This window comes from Dendropsophus ebraccatus, chromosome 9 (assembly GCF_027789765.1).
Source record: "Dendropsophus ebraccatus isolate aDenEbr1 chromosome 9, aDenEbr1.pat, whole genome shotgun sequence".
Classification (NCBI taxonomy): Eukaryota; Metazoa; Chordata; class Amphibia; order Anura; family Hylidae; genus Dendropsophus; species Dendropsophus ebraccatus.
Window position 1 is genome coordinate 783047 of NC_091462.1, and position 15480 is coordinate 798526.

General features: G+C 53.3%; 2 protein-coding genes across 4 annotated transcripts in view; one reads left to right on the top strand and one right to left on the bottom strand.

The window, feature by feature from the left end:
* CNOT9 (CCR4-NOT transcription complex subunit 9) overlaps nt 1-8152 on the bottom strand; it is a 33849-nt gene extending 25697 nt beyond the window's left edge. The window contains exons 1-3 of the mRNA XM_069982251.1: nt 8032-8152; nt 4977-5156; nt 4766-4881 (exon numbers count right to left, since the gene is read on the bottom strand). Of these exons, the coding sequence (XP_069838352.1) occupies nt 4766-4881; nt 4977-5156; nt 8032-8055 (320 nt within the window). The 5' untranslated portion in view covers nt 8056-8152. The remainder of the gene's footprint in view (nt 1-4765; nt 4882-4976; nt 5157-8031) is intronic.
* Nucleotides 8153-8189: 37 nt separating this feature from the next.
* USP37 (ubiquitin specific peptidase 37) overlaps nt 8190-15480 on the top strand; it is a 107313-nt gene continuing 100022 nt past the window's right edge. The window contains exons 1-2 of one of the 3 annotated variants that reach the window (XM_069982250.1): nt 8190-8389; nt 11808-12003. In XM_069982250.1, coding sequence (XP_069838351.1) covers nt 11848-12003 — 156 coding nt within the window. In that variant the 5' untranslated portion in view covers nt 8190-8389; nt 11808-11847. The remainder of the gene's footprint in view (nt 8390-11807; nt 12004-15480) is intronic. The other 2 variants (XM_069982248.1, XM_069982249.1) reach the window with 2 other exon arrangements.

The following is a 15480-nucleotide window of genomic DNA, read 5'->3' on the forward strand; positions in this document are numbered from 1 at the left end:
ATTACAAAGCTCCTGTGCTGCCAGGACAGTAGAAACCCCCGACAAGTGACCCCATTCTGGGAACTACACCCCATAAGGAATCTAACAAGGGGTGCAGTGAGCATATGGACCCCACTGGTGACGGGCACTTACGTAGAACATGTGCCGAGAAAATAAAAAATAAAATTTTTTTCATTTTCACGTCCCAAATGTGGCCGTCACCAGGGGGCCATATCCCCGCTGCCCCCCTTCTTAGATTCCTTTTGGGGTGTAGTTTCCAGAATGGGGTCACTTGTGGGGGGTTTCTACTGTCCTGGCCGCACAGAGGCTTTGTAATTGCATCATGGCATCCTCTAATGGGAATGGCGGCCATACCTACTTAGCTGGGGAAAAGGGACCATTCTAATTTATTTGGGGGTATTAGGCCAATTATTAGTTTATAAGGTTGGAAATGACAGGTGTCCATCAAACTCAACCTGTGTTGATCCAGAGGAAGGCAAAAACCCCTCGTGAGGCAGACGACAGTAGCCTCATCAATGGGAAAAATTCCTTCCCGACTCCATAATGGCGATCAGAATAATCCCTGGATCAACGTGACCCCTGAAATAGGAATAAGGGACAGAATTTAGATAATGTAGAACCCCAGTGACGTGTGGTGCGCCTTGGAGCGATCCAGTATGCAGAGGCCGGGGGGATCAGGACAGGTGTCACACTGGAAAATGTTGTCCTTCTTGATCCCCCTGTTACGCCACACTCTGCACTTCTTCTGGGGTCTCCCTTTCTCCAGTGTGGGGGACGTCACCTGGAAAATGTTGTTCTGGTGCGATACGGGGTCCTTCATATCCAGAAGTGCTGGGTCCGCTCCATGGCTGCTAAATATTAGGGCGCTATTACTACTTCTGATATTTTCGGATCGTGCCGCAAGCTACAGTAGCTCGGGCAGCGAGGGACCAGAAGAGGGGGGTGCTGGTATAAAAGTTATCCCCGTACAGGTGGTGACCTCTATCCAGCAGTGGGAAGATCAGTTCCCGGACGATGTCCCCACTAGCTCCGAGGATGGGGGGGGGGGGGTAGGGGGAGGGGGCATCTGGGGGCTGGATTCGGGTGTCCCTTCCTACATACACTCTAAGGGTACGTGCACACTGCGGAATCGCGACAGATAACCCTTCGTGCATTCCGCAGTTGGCACCCACCGGCGGACTGATGCAGGCGCACGTCTCCACACGTGTCATAGACTCCATTCTATGCACGGGCGGATTCCGCTCTCCGTCCAACGTGTTCATTCTTTGGATGGACGATGGAATCCGCCCGTGCATAACATGGAGTCTATGACACGGGTGGAGACACGCGCCTCCATCAGTCCGCCGGTGGGTGCCAGCTGCGGAATGCACAAAGGATTATCCTTCTCCATTCCGCAGTGTGCACGTACCCTAAATCTGTAAGAGTACCCTGAGGTACTGTCACAGAGTTTGGAGAATTTCACGCCATACCGTCATCTCTTATTGGGACGGTACTGGCGGAAAAGACGTGTCTGGGGGGCAGCGTACGCTACGCTACCCCCAGACACGTCACTGGATGATGAGGATGAATGGAGGAAAGAAGGATCCCCCCATTCATCCTCACTGGCTGTTTCGGTGTCGGAGGTAATAATAACGTATGCGTCCGACACCGAAAACACCCTGGGGGCCATTTGTATACGGGGATTGGTATATGGGGTATGTAGTGGTGTAGTGTCAAACTTTATTCAATGTAGTGTGGTGTAATGTAGCGTTTTTTACGTGTTTTTTTACAGTAAGTATAAAAAAAAAAACCTACGCCAACAAAGGAGTTGCTGATAAATGCCGCACTTATGTGCGGCACTTATTAGCAGACCGTGGCAGTAGAATATAGAAAAAAAACACCCTACGCCAAAAAGGAGGAGTTGCTGATTAGCAGCGCACTTTCGTGCGATGCTGATCAACACTCAGCGGCGATAGGGTGTGGAAAATAGAAAAAAAAAAATTTGAAAAAAAAATAAATAAAAAAAATTCTACATTCTGAACATCCCTGTAGCTGCTGATAAGTGTATTACACATATCAGCCGCTAGAGGGCAGCAGAGCGCAAAATCCGGAAAATGACGAGGCTGGAGCCGAAAATAGCCGAGAGAAGCCGAACGTGACGTCACGGAAGAAGCCGAAGACCCGAACGAAGACGAGGATGCTGCGAACCCGGAAGACGCCGATCAGGAGCCCGGGACAGGTGAGTAATGTACAAATACCTGCTCTGGACCCCATCGGCTACCTAGCTGAGGGGTCCAGGGCAGGTATTTACTATTTTGTGGGACTCTGATCGTTCACGGCGATCGGGCCGGTGGCACGGCGATCACCATTACTTTTTACAGTAATGGCGGTCGGTGCCGTCCTCGGACAGCACCGACCGCCATTTTTTTCCGGGTCATCGGGTCGCCGATGACCCGGAAAGGTTCCGATCGCCGCTATTGGCTGATCTGAATTGATCAGCCTATAGCGGCGATCGTAAGCACGGGGGGTGTTAACCACCCCCCGTGCCGTGAAGCTAAGATAGCCTGCTATGATTTATAGCAGGCCATCTTCCCCGACCGCTGTGTGTGAACACGCAGCGATCGGGGAAACATCGGGCGTAAATTTACGCCCTGATGCGCCAAGTACCAGGGCGCGAGGGCATAAGTTTACGCCCGATGTCGTTAAGGGGTTAAACTCAGTGGTCGTGTGTCTTTATTTATAAAGGGTGGGGGATAGAATTATATGCCGAGAGCATTCCCATGCAAACCCCACGCCAGGGCCGCAGCAAGATGGCGTCTTCCTCCCCCACATACAGCAGGTATAACAGGCACAGCTACTGCCAACAGGTGAGGTATAACAGGCGCAGCTACTCCCAACAGGTGAGGTATAACAGGAGCAGCTACTGCCAACAGGTGAGGTATAACAGGCGCAGCTACTCCCAACAGGTGAGGTATAACAGGCGCAGCTACTCCCAACAGGTGAGATATAACAGGAGCAGCTACTCCCAACAGGTGAGGTATAACAGGAGCAGCTACTCCCAACAGGTGAGGTATAACAGGCACAGCTACTCCCAACAGGTGAGGTATAACAGGAGCAGCTACTCCCAACAGGTGAGGTATAACAGGCGCAGCTACTCCCAACAGGTGAGGTATAACAGGAGCAGCTACTGCCAACAGGTGAGGTATAACAGGCGCAGCTACTCCCAACAGGTGAGGTATAACAGGCACAGCTACTGCCAACAGGTGAGGTATAACAGGCGCAGCTAATGCCAACAGGTGAGGTATAACAGGCGCAGCTACTCCCAACAGGTGAGGTATAACAGGCGCAACTACTCCCAACAGGTGAGGTATAACAGGCGCAGCTACTGCCAACAGGTGAGGTATAACAGGAGCAGCTACTGCCAACAGGTGAGGTATAACAGGAGCAGCTACTGCCAACAGGTGAGGTATAACAGGCGCAGCTACTCCCAACAGGTGAGGGATAACAGGCGCAGCTACTGCCAACAGGTGAGGGATAACAGGCGCAACTACTCCCAACAGGTGAGGTATAACAGGCGCAGCTACTCCCAACAGGTGAGGTATAACAGGCGCAGCTACTCCCAACAGGTGAGATATAACAGGAGCAGCTACTCCCAACAGGTGAGGTATAACAGGAGCAGCTACTCCCAACAGGTGAGGTATAACAGGAGCAGCTACTGCCAACAGGTGAGGGATAACAGGCTCAGCTACTCCCAACAGGTGAGGTATAACAGGAGCAGCTACTGCCAACAGGTGAGATATAACAGGAGCAGCTACTCCCAACAGGTGAGGTATAACAGGAGCAGCTACTCCCAACAGGTGAGGTATAACAGGCGCAGCTACTCCCAACAGGTGAGGTATAACAGGCGCAGCTACTGCCAACAGGTGAGGTATAACAGGAGCAGCTACTTGGTCACGCTTGGTTCAACAGCCCCCATGTATCCACAGCCCCCCCCCATATAGAATACACCCCAATGTATCCACAGCCCCCCCCCATATAGAGACCCCAATGTACCCCCTCATATAAAGGAGACCCCAACGTATCCAAAGCCCCCACCATATAGAGGAGACCCCAATGTACCCCCCATGTAAAGGAGACCCCAATGTACCTCCAATATAAAGGAGACCCCAATGTACCTCCAATATAAAGGAGACCCCAATGTACCTCCAATATAAAGGAGACCCCAATGTACCTCCAATATAAAGGAGACCCCAATGTATCCCCAGCCCCTCCATATAGAGGAGACCCCAATGTATCCCCAGCCCCTCCATATAGAGGAGACCCCACTGTATCCCCAGCCCCTCCATATAGAGGAGACCCCACTGTATCCCCAGCCCCTCCATATAGAGGAGACCCCAATGTATCCCCAGCCCCTCCATATAGAGGAGACCCCAATGTATCCCCAGCCCCTCCATATAGAGGAGACCCCAATGTATCCCCAGCCCCTCCATATAGAGGAGACCCCAATGTATCCCCAGCCCCTCCATATAGAGGAGACCCCAATGTATCCCCAGCCCCTCCATATAGAGGAGACCCCAATGTATCCCCAGCCCCTCCATATAGAGGAGACCCCACTGTATCCCCAGCCCCTCCATATAGAGGAGACCCCACTGTATCCCCAGCCCCTCCATATAGAGGAGACCCCACTGTATCCCCAGCCCCTCCATATAGAGGAGACCCCACTGTATCCCCAGCCCCTCCATATAGAGGAGACCCCAATGTATCCCCAGCCCCCACGGCTCCTCACCTGGTCTCGGGGTGGGAGGCCACACACTGCAGTAGTGCCAGGGCGTTGCACACCCGGTTGGACTGGTGGGCAGTCAGTGTTGGGGGATTGATGGACGGATAAATATTCACAATCTCCTGGAGGATAGAGAAGAGGATAAGGAGGGGATGGGGTGACCGCCATGGCCGGAGCCGGCCGTTCTCTCACCAGGAGCCCTCAGGCAGCAGCCGACCTGTAAGAGTGCAGCGATGGTGCCGAAGGAGTGCCACAGCATGGGGGCCAGGTCCGGCACCGACTCCCGCTTCTTACTCAGCTCCAGCAGGGCGTTCTCCCGCGTCTCCGGGCTCGATAACTCATTGATCCACTGATAGATCTTCTCTCTGTCCACCTGGGCCAAAGCCGCCGGCACCGGCTGTACGGGGGACAAAGGGGAGCGGATGAGTGTGTGCCCCCCCCCGATCAGACGCTCCATACACCCCCTATAGAGAACCGTCACCGGCTGTACAGGGGACAAAGGGGAGCGGATGAGTGTGTGCCCCCCCCCCGATCAGACGCTCCATGCACCCCCTATAGAGAACCGTCACCGGCTGTACAGGGGACAAAGGGGAGCGGATGAGTGTGTGCCCCCCCCCCGATCAGACGCTCCATGCACCCCCTATAGAGAACCGTCACCGGCTGTACAGGGGACAAAGGAGAGCGGATGAGTGTGTGCCCCCCCCGATCAGACGCTCCATACACCCCCTATAGAGAACCGTCACCGGCTGTACAGGGGACAAAGGAGAGCGGATGAGTGTGTGCCCCCCCGATCAGACGCTCCATACACCCCCTATAGAGAACCGGCACCGGCTGTACGGGGGACAAAGGGGAGCGGATGAGTGTGTGCCCCCCCCCCCCCGATCAGACGCTCCATACACCCCCTATAGAGAACCGGCACCGGCTGTACGGGGGACAAAGGGGAGCGGATGAGTGTGTGCCCCCCCCGATCAGACGCTCCATACACCCCCTATAGAGAACCGGCACCGGCTGTACGGGGGACAAAGGGGAGCGGATGAGTGTGTGCCCCCCCGATCAGACGCTCCATACACCCCCTATAGAGAACCGGCACCGGCTGTACGGGGGACAAAGGGGAGCGGATGAGTGTGTGCCCCCCCCGATCAGACGCTCCATACACCCCCTATAGAGAACCGGCACCGGCTGTACGGGGGCTCCTCTCAAGCCCCCCTATATACACCCGGTAACCCCCCCCCTCCTCTCAGACCCCCCTATATACACCCGGTAACCCCCCCCCTCCTCTCAGACCCCCTATATACACACGGTAACCTCCTCCTCTCAGACCCCCCTATATACACCCGGTAACCCCCTCCTGTCAGACCCCCTATATACACCCGGTAACCCCCCCCCCTCTCCTCTCAGACCCCCCTATAGACACCCGGTAACCTCCTCCTCTCAGACCCCCCCTATATACACCCGGTAACCCCCTCCTCTCAGACCCCCCTATATACACCCGGTAACCCCCTCCTGTCAGACCCCCCCTATATACACCTGGTAACCCCCCCCTCTCCTCTCAGATCCCCCTATATACACCCGGTAACCCCCCCCTCTCCTCTCAAGCCCCCCTATATACACCCGGTAACCCCCCCCCCCCTATATACACCCGGTAACCTCCTCCTCTCAGACCCCCCTATATACACCCGGTAACCCCCTCCTGTCAGTCCCCCCTATATACACCCGGTAACCCCCCCCCCCCTATATACACCCGGTAACCTCCTCCTCTCAGACCCCCCTATATACACCCGGTAACCTCCTCCTCTCAGACCCCCCTATATACACCCGTTAACCCCTCTCCTCTCAGATCCCCCTATATACACCCGGTAACCTCCTCCTCTCAGACCCCCCTATATACACCCGGTAACCCCCCCCCTCTCAAGCCCCCCTATATACACCCGGTAACCCCCCCCCCCCCCTATATACACCCGGTAACCCCCTCCTGTCAGACCCCCTATATACACCCGGTAACCCCCTCCTGTCAGACCCCCCTATATACACCCGGTAACCCCCTCCTGTCAGACCCCCCTATATACACCCGGTAACCCCCCCTCCTCTCAGACCCCCCTATATACACCCGGTAACCCCCCCTATATACACCCGGTAACCTCCTCCTCTCAGACCCCCCTATATACACCCAGTAACCCCCCCCCCTCCTCTCAGACCCCCTATAGACACCCGGTAACCCCCTCCTGTCAGACCCCCCTATATACACCCGGTAACCCCCTCCTGTCAGACCCCCTATAGACACCCGGTAACCCCCTCCTGTCAGACCCCCCTATATACACCCGGTAACCCCCTCCTGTCAGACCCCCTATAGACACCCGGTAACCCCCTCCTGTCAGACCCCCCTATATACACCCGGTAACCCCCTCCTCTCAGACCCCCCTATAGACACCCGGTAACCCCCTCCTGTCAGACCCCCCTATATACACCCGGTAACCCCCTCCTCTCAGACCCCCTATAGACACCCGGTAACCCCCTCCTGTCAGACCCCCCTATAGACACCCGGTAACCCCCTCCCCCTCCTCTCAGACCCCCCTATATACACCCGGTAACCCCCCCCCCTCTCCTCTCAGACCCCCCTATATACACCCGGTAACCCCCTCCTCTCAGACCCCCCTATAGACACCCGGTAACCCCCTCCTGTCAGACCCCCCTATAGACACCCGGTAACCCCCTCCCCCTCCTCTCAGACCCCCCTATATACACCCGGTAACCCCCCCTATATACACCCGGTAACCCCCTCCTCTCAGACCCCCCTATATACACCCGGTAACCCCCTCCTGTCAGACCCCCCTATAGACACCCGGTAACCCCCTCCCCCTCCTCTCAGACCCCCCTATATACACCCGGTAACCCCCCCTATATACACCCGGTAACCCCCTCCTGTCAGACCCCCCTATATACACCCGGTAACCCCCTCCTGTCAGACCCCCCTATAGACACCCGGTAACCCCCTCCCCCTCCTCTCAGACCCCCCTATATACACCCGGTAACCCCCCCCCCTCTCCTCTCAGACCCCCCTATATACACCCGGTAACCCCCTCCTGTCAGACACCCCTATATACACCCGGTAACCCCCTCCTCTCAGACCCCCTATATACACCCGGTAACCCCCTCCTCTCAGACCCCCCTATAGACACCCGGTAACCCCCTCCTGTCAGACCCCCCTATATACACCCGGTAACCCCCTCCTGTCAGGCCCCCCCTATAGACACCCGGTAACCCCCTCCCCTTACCGCCGCTGTGGCCAGGCTATGCATCGCTAGCTCCTCCTTCTGGATACGTTATCTCCCGCTCACCGGAACCAAAATCTCTACAGCAACCGGAAGCCCGCCTCCCAACGTCTACTCTCACGTGACCTACGTCCTCATACCCGGCCAGCAGAAAGCAGCCGCAGGTGTAATGACGTAATCAGCGAGCGCCGTCATTAGAAAGCGTGAGAAAACAATCCAGGAACCCTGTCCGTGCGTCATCAGTCAGCGCGGCGTCTAATTACGCACAGTACGTCGCTCAGCGTATGACGCTGGTTCTCCACAAGGAAGGTTCCCGCCAAATCGTGTGTGGTGGTTGTGACAGGCGGAGGAGCCACTGTGGGTGAGTGCGGAGCGGGGGTCTCATCCCTCCGGTAATCCGGCTGTCACGGCTCGTGTCCGGTGATGGTGTGGCCGCTCTCTAGTGACACTACAGGTATAGGGGATGTGGCCGCTCTCTAGTGACACTACAGGTATCAGGGGGATGTGGCCGCTCTCTAGTGACACTACAGGTATAGGATGTGGCCGCTCTCTAGTGCCACTACAGGTATAGGATGTGGCCGCTCTCTAGTGACACTACAGGTATAGGGGATGTGGCCGCTCTCTAGTGACACTACAGGTATAGGGGATGTGGCTGCTCTCTAGTGACACTACAGGTATAGGATGTGGCCGCTCTCTAGTGACACTACAGGTATAGGGGATGTGGCCGCTCTCTAGTGACACTACAGGTATAGGGGATGTGGCCGCTCTCTAGTGACACTACAGGTATAGGATGTGGCCGCTCTTTAGTGACACTACAGGTATAGGGGATGTGGCCGCTCTCTAGTGACACTACAGGTATAGGATGTGGCCGCTCTTTAGTGACACTACCGGGGATACTACCGGGGACACAGGGGGATGTGGCCGCTCTCTAGTGACACTACAGGTATAGGAGATGTGGCCGCTCTCTAGTGACACTACAGGTATAGGGGATGTGGCCGCTCTCTAGTGACACTACAGGTATAGGGGGATGTGGCCGCTCTCTAGTGACACTACAGGTATAGGGGATGTGGCCGCTCTCTAGTGACACTACAGGTATAGGGGATGTGGCCGCTCTCTAGTGACACTACAGGTATAGGGGGATGTGGCCGCTCTCTAGTGACACTACAGGTATAGGAGATGTGGCCGCTCTCTAGTGACACTACAGGTATCAGGGGGATGTGGCCGCTCTCTAGTGACACTACAGGTATAGGGGGATGTGGCCGCTCTCTAGTGACACTACAGGTATAGGGGATGTGGCCGCTCTCTAGTGACACTACAGGTATAGGGGATGTGGCCGCTCTCTAGTGACACTACAGGTATAGGATGTGGCCGCTTTCTAGTGACACTACAGGTATAGGATGTGGCCGCTCTCTAGTGACACTACAGGTATAGGATGTGGCCGCTCTCTAGTGACACTACAGGTATAGGGGATGTGGCCGCTCTCTAGTGACACTACAGGTATCAGGGGGATGTGGCCGCTCTCTAGTGACACTACAGGTATCAGGGGGATGTGGCCGCTCTCTAGTGACACTACAGGTATAGGATGTGGCCGCTCTTTAGTGACACTACAGGTATAGGGGATGTGGCCGCTCTCTAGTGACACTACAGGTATAGGATGTGGCCGCTCTCTAGTGACACTACAGGTATAGGGGATGTGGCCGCTCTCTAGTGACACTACAGGTATCAGGGGGATGTGGCCGCTTTCTAGTGACACTACAGGTATAGGATGTGGCCGCTCTCTAGTGACACTACAGGTATAGGATGTGGCCGCTCTCTAGTGACACTACAGGTATAGGATGTGGCTGCTCTCTAGTGACACTACAGGTATAGGGGATGTGGCCGCTCTCTAGTGACACTACAGGTATAGGGGATGTGGCCGCTCTCTAGTGACACTACAGGTATAGGGGATGTGGCCGCTCTCTAGTGACACTACAGGTATAGGGGATGTGGCCGCTTTCTAGTGACACTACAGGTATAGGATGTCGCCGCTCTCTAGTGACACTACAGGTATAGGATGTGGCCGCTCTCTAGTGACACTACAGGTATCAGGGGGATGTGGCCGCTCTCTAGTGACACTACAGGTATAGGGGATGTGGCCGCTCTCTAGTGACACTACAGGTATAGGATGTGGCCGCTCTCTAGTGACACTACAGGTATAGGGGGATGTGGCCGCTCTCTAGTGACACTACAGGTATAGGAGATGTGGCCGCTCTCTAGTGACACTACAGGTATAGGGGATGTGGCCGCTCTCTAGTGACACTACAGGTATAGGGGATGTGGCCGCTCTCTAGTGACACTACAGGTATAGGGGATGTGGCCGCTCTCTAGTGACACTACAGGTATAGGATGTGGCCGCTCTCTAGTGACACTACAGGTATAGGATGTGGCCGCTCTCTAGTGACACTACAGGTATCAGGGGGATGTGGCCGCTCTCTAGTGACACTACAGGTATAGGGGATGTGGCCGCTCTCTAGTGACACTACAGGTATAGGATGTGGCCGCTCTCTAGTGACACTACAGGTATCAGGGGGATGTGGCCGCTCTCTAGTGACACTACAGGTATAGGGGATGTGGCCGCTCTCTAGTGACACTACAGGTATAGGGGATGTGGCCGCTCTCTAGTGACACTACAGGTATAGGGGATGTGGCCGCTCTCTAGTGACACTACAGGATATAGGGGATGTGGCCGCTCTCTAGTGACACTACAGGTATAGGGGATGTGGCCGCTCTCTAGTGACACTACAGGTATAGGGGATGTGGCCGCTCTCTAGTGACACTACAGGATATAGGGGATGTGGCCGCTCTCTAGTGACACTACAGGATATAGGGGATGTGGCCGCTCTCTAGTGACACTACAGGTATAGGGGGATGTGGCCGCTCTCTAGTGACACTACAGGTATAGGGGATGTGGCCGCTCTCTAGTGACACTACAGGTATAGGGGATGTGGCCGCTCTCTAGTGACACTACAGGTATAGGGGGATGTGGCCGCTCTCTAGTGACACTACAGGTATAGGGGATGTGGCCGCTCTCTAGTGACACTACAGGTATAGGGGATGTGGCCGCTCTCTAGTGACACTACAGGTATAGGGGATGTGGCCGCTCTCTAGTGACACTACAGGTATCAGGGGGATGTGGCCGCTCTCTAGTGACACTACAGGTATCAGGGGGATGTGGCCGCTCTCTAGTGCCACTACAGGTATAGGGGATGTGGCCGCTCTCTAGTGCCACTACAGGTATAGGGGATGTGGCCGCTCACTAGTGCCACTACAGGTATAGGGGATGTGGCCGCTCTCTAGTGACACTACAGGTATAGGGGATGTGGCCGCTCTCTAGTGACACTACAGGTATAGGGGATGTGGCCGCTCTCTAGTGACACTACAGGTATAGGGGATGTGGCCGCTCTCTAGTGACACTACAGGTATAGGGGATGTGGCCGCTCTCTAGTGACACTACAGGTATAGGGGATGTGGCCGCTCTCTAGTGACACTACAGGTATAGGGGATGTGGCCGCTCTCTAGTGACACTACAGGTATAGGATGTGGCCGCTCTCTAGTGACACTACAGGTATAGGGGGATGTGGCCGCTCTCTAGTGACACTACAGGTATAGGGGATGTGGCCGCTCTCTAATGACACTACAGGTATAGGAGATGTGGCCGCTCTCTAGTGCCACTACAGGTATAGGGGGATGTGGCCGCTCTCTAGTGACTTGTTAAGCTCTTTTCCTTTTGTGTTTCTTAGGTCATCTCCCATCTGGTGAGCTGCAGGCACTGTAACCACAATGGCGGTGATGTCTCTGTGTGGCTCCATCCGCATTCACTGCTTGAATATGGGGACTTCTAAATGGAAGGAAGGGCGGTGTGAGGTGACAGAGAAGGATGGCAGGTTCACCCTCGTGGTCAACTTCAATGCTGGAGGAGCACCGGCTAAATTCCAGGTTTGTTTCCTGTCCATTGATGGCTGGAGGAGACCCCTTTATGATGGCTGGCGATGTGGGGGAGGAGACCCCTTTATGATGGCTGGCGATGTGGGGGAGGAGACCCCTTTATGATGGCTGGCGATGTGGGGGAGGAGACCCCTTTATGATGGCTGGCGGTGTGTTTGGGGGGGGAGAGGCTCTCAATGATGGTTAGTGATGGGGGGACCCCCTTTATGATGGCTTGTAAGTCTGCAGTGGTGGAGATTTCTGGTTTTCTGGGTTCACACTGTATGGATAAAAGGATAATTTGTCGCCTTGCCCTGTGGTGGCCCCTCTGGAGAGGTCACCCCCTCCCCCCATTATACAGGAACCCTGGAGAGGTCACCCCCTCCCCCCGTTATACAGGAACCCTGGAGAGGTCACCCCCTCCCCCATTATACATTATCCCTATGGGAGCTGGAGGTGGTTTCCAACCTCTCCATGGATCTCCAGAGAAGGAACCTGGGGGGGTTACCGGTGCAAGCATCAGGCTGTCCGGCGGTGTCAGTCTCGTCCAGCCCCCCCCCCCCCCCCTACCTCTAGAAAGGGGTCCCCATGCCTCCTGTCTCCTCCGTGCCGGATCTATGAAACCTAGAAGTTGAGATTGTGCAATCTGTAAGAAGTGTCTCAGTAGTTCCTATAATAAGGTTCTTTGTGGTGGCCTAACATGGTGATTAGAGACTGGATACAGCAGCTGTTTTCTGCCCGTTGTTTACTGCGTCATTTCCTCTTTATATTTTTTCAGTGTTTTTATAGGTGATGTTTTTTAGGCCTCCTTGGTCTCTGACCCCGGCCCAATCTCCTGCTGTTCCTCCTGCAGCTGCTCCCTTAGGAGTCTGGGTCCAGTAGGCCTATTCCATCACCGCCTCCCTCTATGGAGGAGGAGGGACAGTTGTCTGCTCTAGAGGAGCCAGGAGGAGTAGCTACCTCTGAGGACGACTCTGCCGGGCCCCTCTCCTTGCTACTGATTCTGTGGAGTCTCTGGTCAAGGCGGTCAGACAAACTATGGACATTGAGGATACTCCTGAGTTCAGACTGACACTGGACATGTGTTTTTATTTTTATTTTTTTATTTTTTAAAGTGACTGTCCCACCAGGCCCAGGCAGAAGCACTGGAGGCGGCCGACCCACCCCTAGTGGGAAGAAACCCCAGCCCCTCCATGATGTGACTCCATTAGAATCAATGGAACCCTATCATAGAGGGGCGGGGGTTTCTTCCCACTAGGGGTGGGTCGGCCACCTCCAGTGCTTCAGCCTGGGCCTGGTGGTACTGTCACTTTAAGGGCCCTATTCCACCGGACGATTATCGTTTGCATAATCGTTAACAATTAACAATCTCAAACGACCGCTATTGCGAAAGACCTTAAAACGTTCACTCATTTCCATGGAACGATAATCGTTACTTATGATCGTAATTGCGATCGTTTTTCTTCGCTATTTATTCGCTATTGCATTCGTATCTATTGCAAACGACCGAACGATGTCTTATTCAATGCGAACGTTTTGCAAACGAGCAGCGATAAAAAATAGGTCCAGGTCTTATAAAGCGATCAACGATTTCTCGTTCGGTCGTTAATCATTAACTACATTTCAACCAAACGATTATCGTTTAGATTCGAACGATTTAACAATAATCTTAACGATAATCGTCCGGTGGAATAGGGCTCTAACCTCTTAAGGATGGAGCCATACATAGCACTTGCATTTTTCCACCTAGAGACCCACATGAGCCCTTATCCTTATTTTTTGCGTCACTAATTGTACTTTGCAATGACAGGCTGATTTTTTTTTTCCATAATTTTTTTTTTATTTAGGGGGTTTTTGTTTTTACGCCATTCGCCCTAGGGTAAAACGGAGTTGTTATATATGTTCCTCAAGTCCTTACGATTACAACGATATATAACATGTATAACTTATATTGTATCTGATGGCCGGTAAAAAATTCAAACCATTGTTACCAAGTGTACGTTCCTTACAATCTCTCCATTCCCAGGCTTATAGCGCTTTTATCCTTGGGTCTATGGGGCTGTGTCAGGTGTCAGTTTTTACGCCATGATGTGTTCTTTCTATCGGTACCTTGATTGCGCATATGCCTATTTTTGATCGCTTTTTATTACACTTTTTCTGGATTTGATGCGACCAAAAATGCGCAACTTAGCACTTTGGGATTTTTTTTGCGCTTACACCGTTTACCGTGCGAGATCAGTAATGGGATTAATAGTTCCGGCGATTACGCACGCGGCAATACCAAACATGATGATTATTTACTTTTATTTAAAACCTGGGAAAAGGGGGGTGATTCAGGCTTTTATTAGGGGAGGAGGCTTTTTATTAATATTTATATATATATATTTTTTTAACACTTATACTAGAAGCCCCCCCTGGGGTTAGGGTAATTTCCCCCCCCCCCCCCCCTCCTTGGGTTAGGGTTATTCCCCCCCCCCCCCCCTCCTTGGGTTAGGGTCATGCCCTCCCCCCTCCTTGGGTTAGGGTCATTCCCCTCCTGTCAGATGTGACAGCTGCATCTGATTACTGTATTAACGGGCACGGTGATCGGATCGTGCCCGCTAATACTCGTGGTCCCGGGCTACAAGCGGCACCCGGGACAGTGGCTGTTCAGAGCGGGGTCGCCGCGTGGCCCTGCTCTGAACACCTCTTGCGGGCGCATGACATACCGGTATGTCATGCGTCCAAGAGGTTAAATCAGATATTTATTTTTTTTTTCAAACACAAAGTGGTATCGTTCTCCCCTAACACCCCCTCCCCCAACCATCCCTCTACAAAGAAATACAAGTAGGGAGTAGCGATGAGTTCACCTGACGCAGGGATACTTCCCAGTGCAGTCACATTATGAAGCGGAGGCAGCTGCCGAATATCGGACACATGAGACAAGTCTGCTGAGAAACTTCTGTCTAACTGATCAGCCTCTTGTTATAAGAAAAAAGCCAAAACATACAGGCCGCCTTCTACCATCAGTTACATAGGATCCTATCAAGAAAGAGACTTACACTGCCCATTTATAACTCTATATCTTAGAAATACCTCAAAAAACAGTGATAATTCACACACTAAAAGCCTGCCAGACTGTCCCCGATCACAACAATAGATATGTATTGATTACACTCCACAGCAAGAATTCTAGTAAGTACAGCAGTAACACATATACATCCCAATGGATCCCACATGGATAGAACTCCCAAACCCCGTACAAGTTGGGTGAATACAGTTTCTAAACATACCAGTCCTCAAAGCACAATCTGATAATATAGGTCAATTTATTGTAATAAAATGTAATGGAAGATAATCTTAAAGTGTAACTGTCATTTCAGGGTCATTTTTTTGAAAACATTAAATATCAACAGTACAAGTGATTTTAAGAAACTCTGTAATAGGTTTTATAAACCAAAAGAGTTTCCTTCTGGAATGAAAAAGCAATCTCCCAGCCTCCCTCCCTGT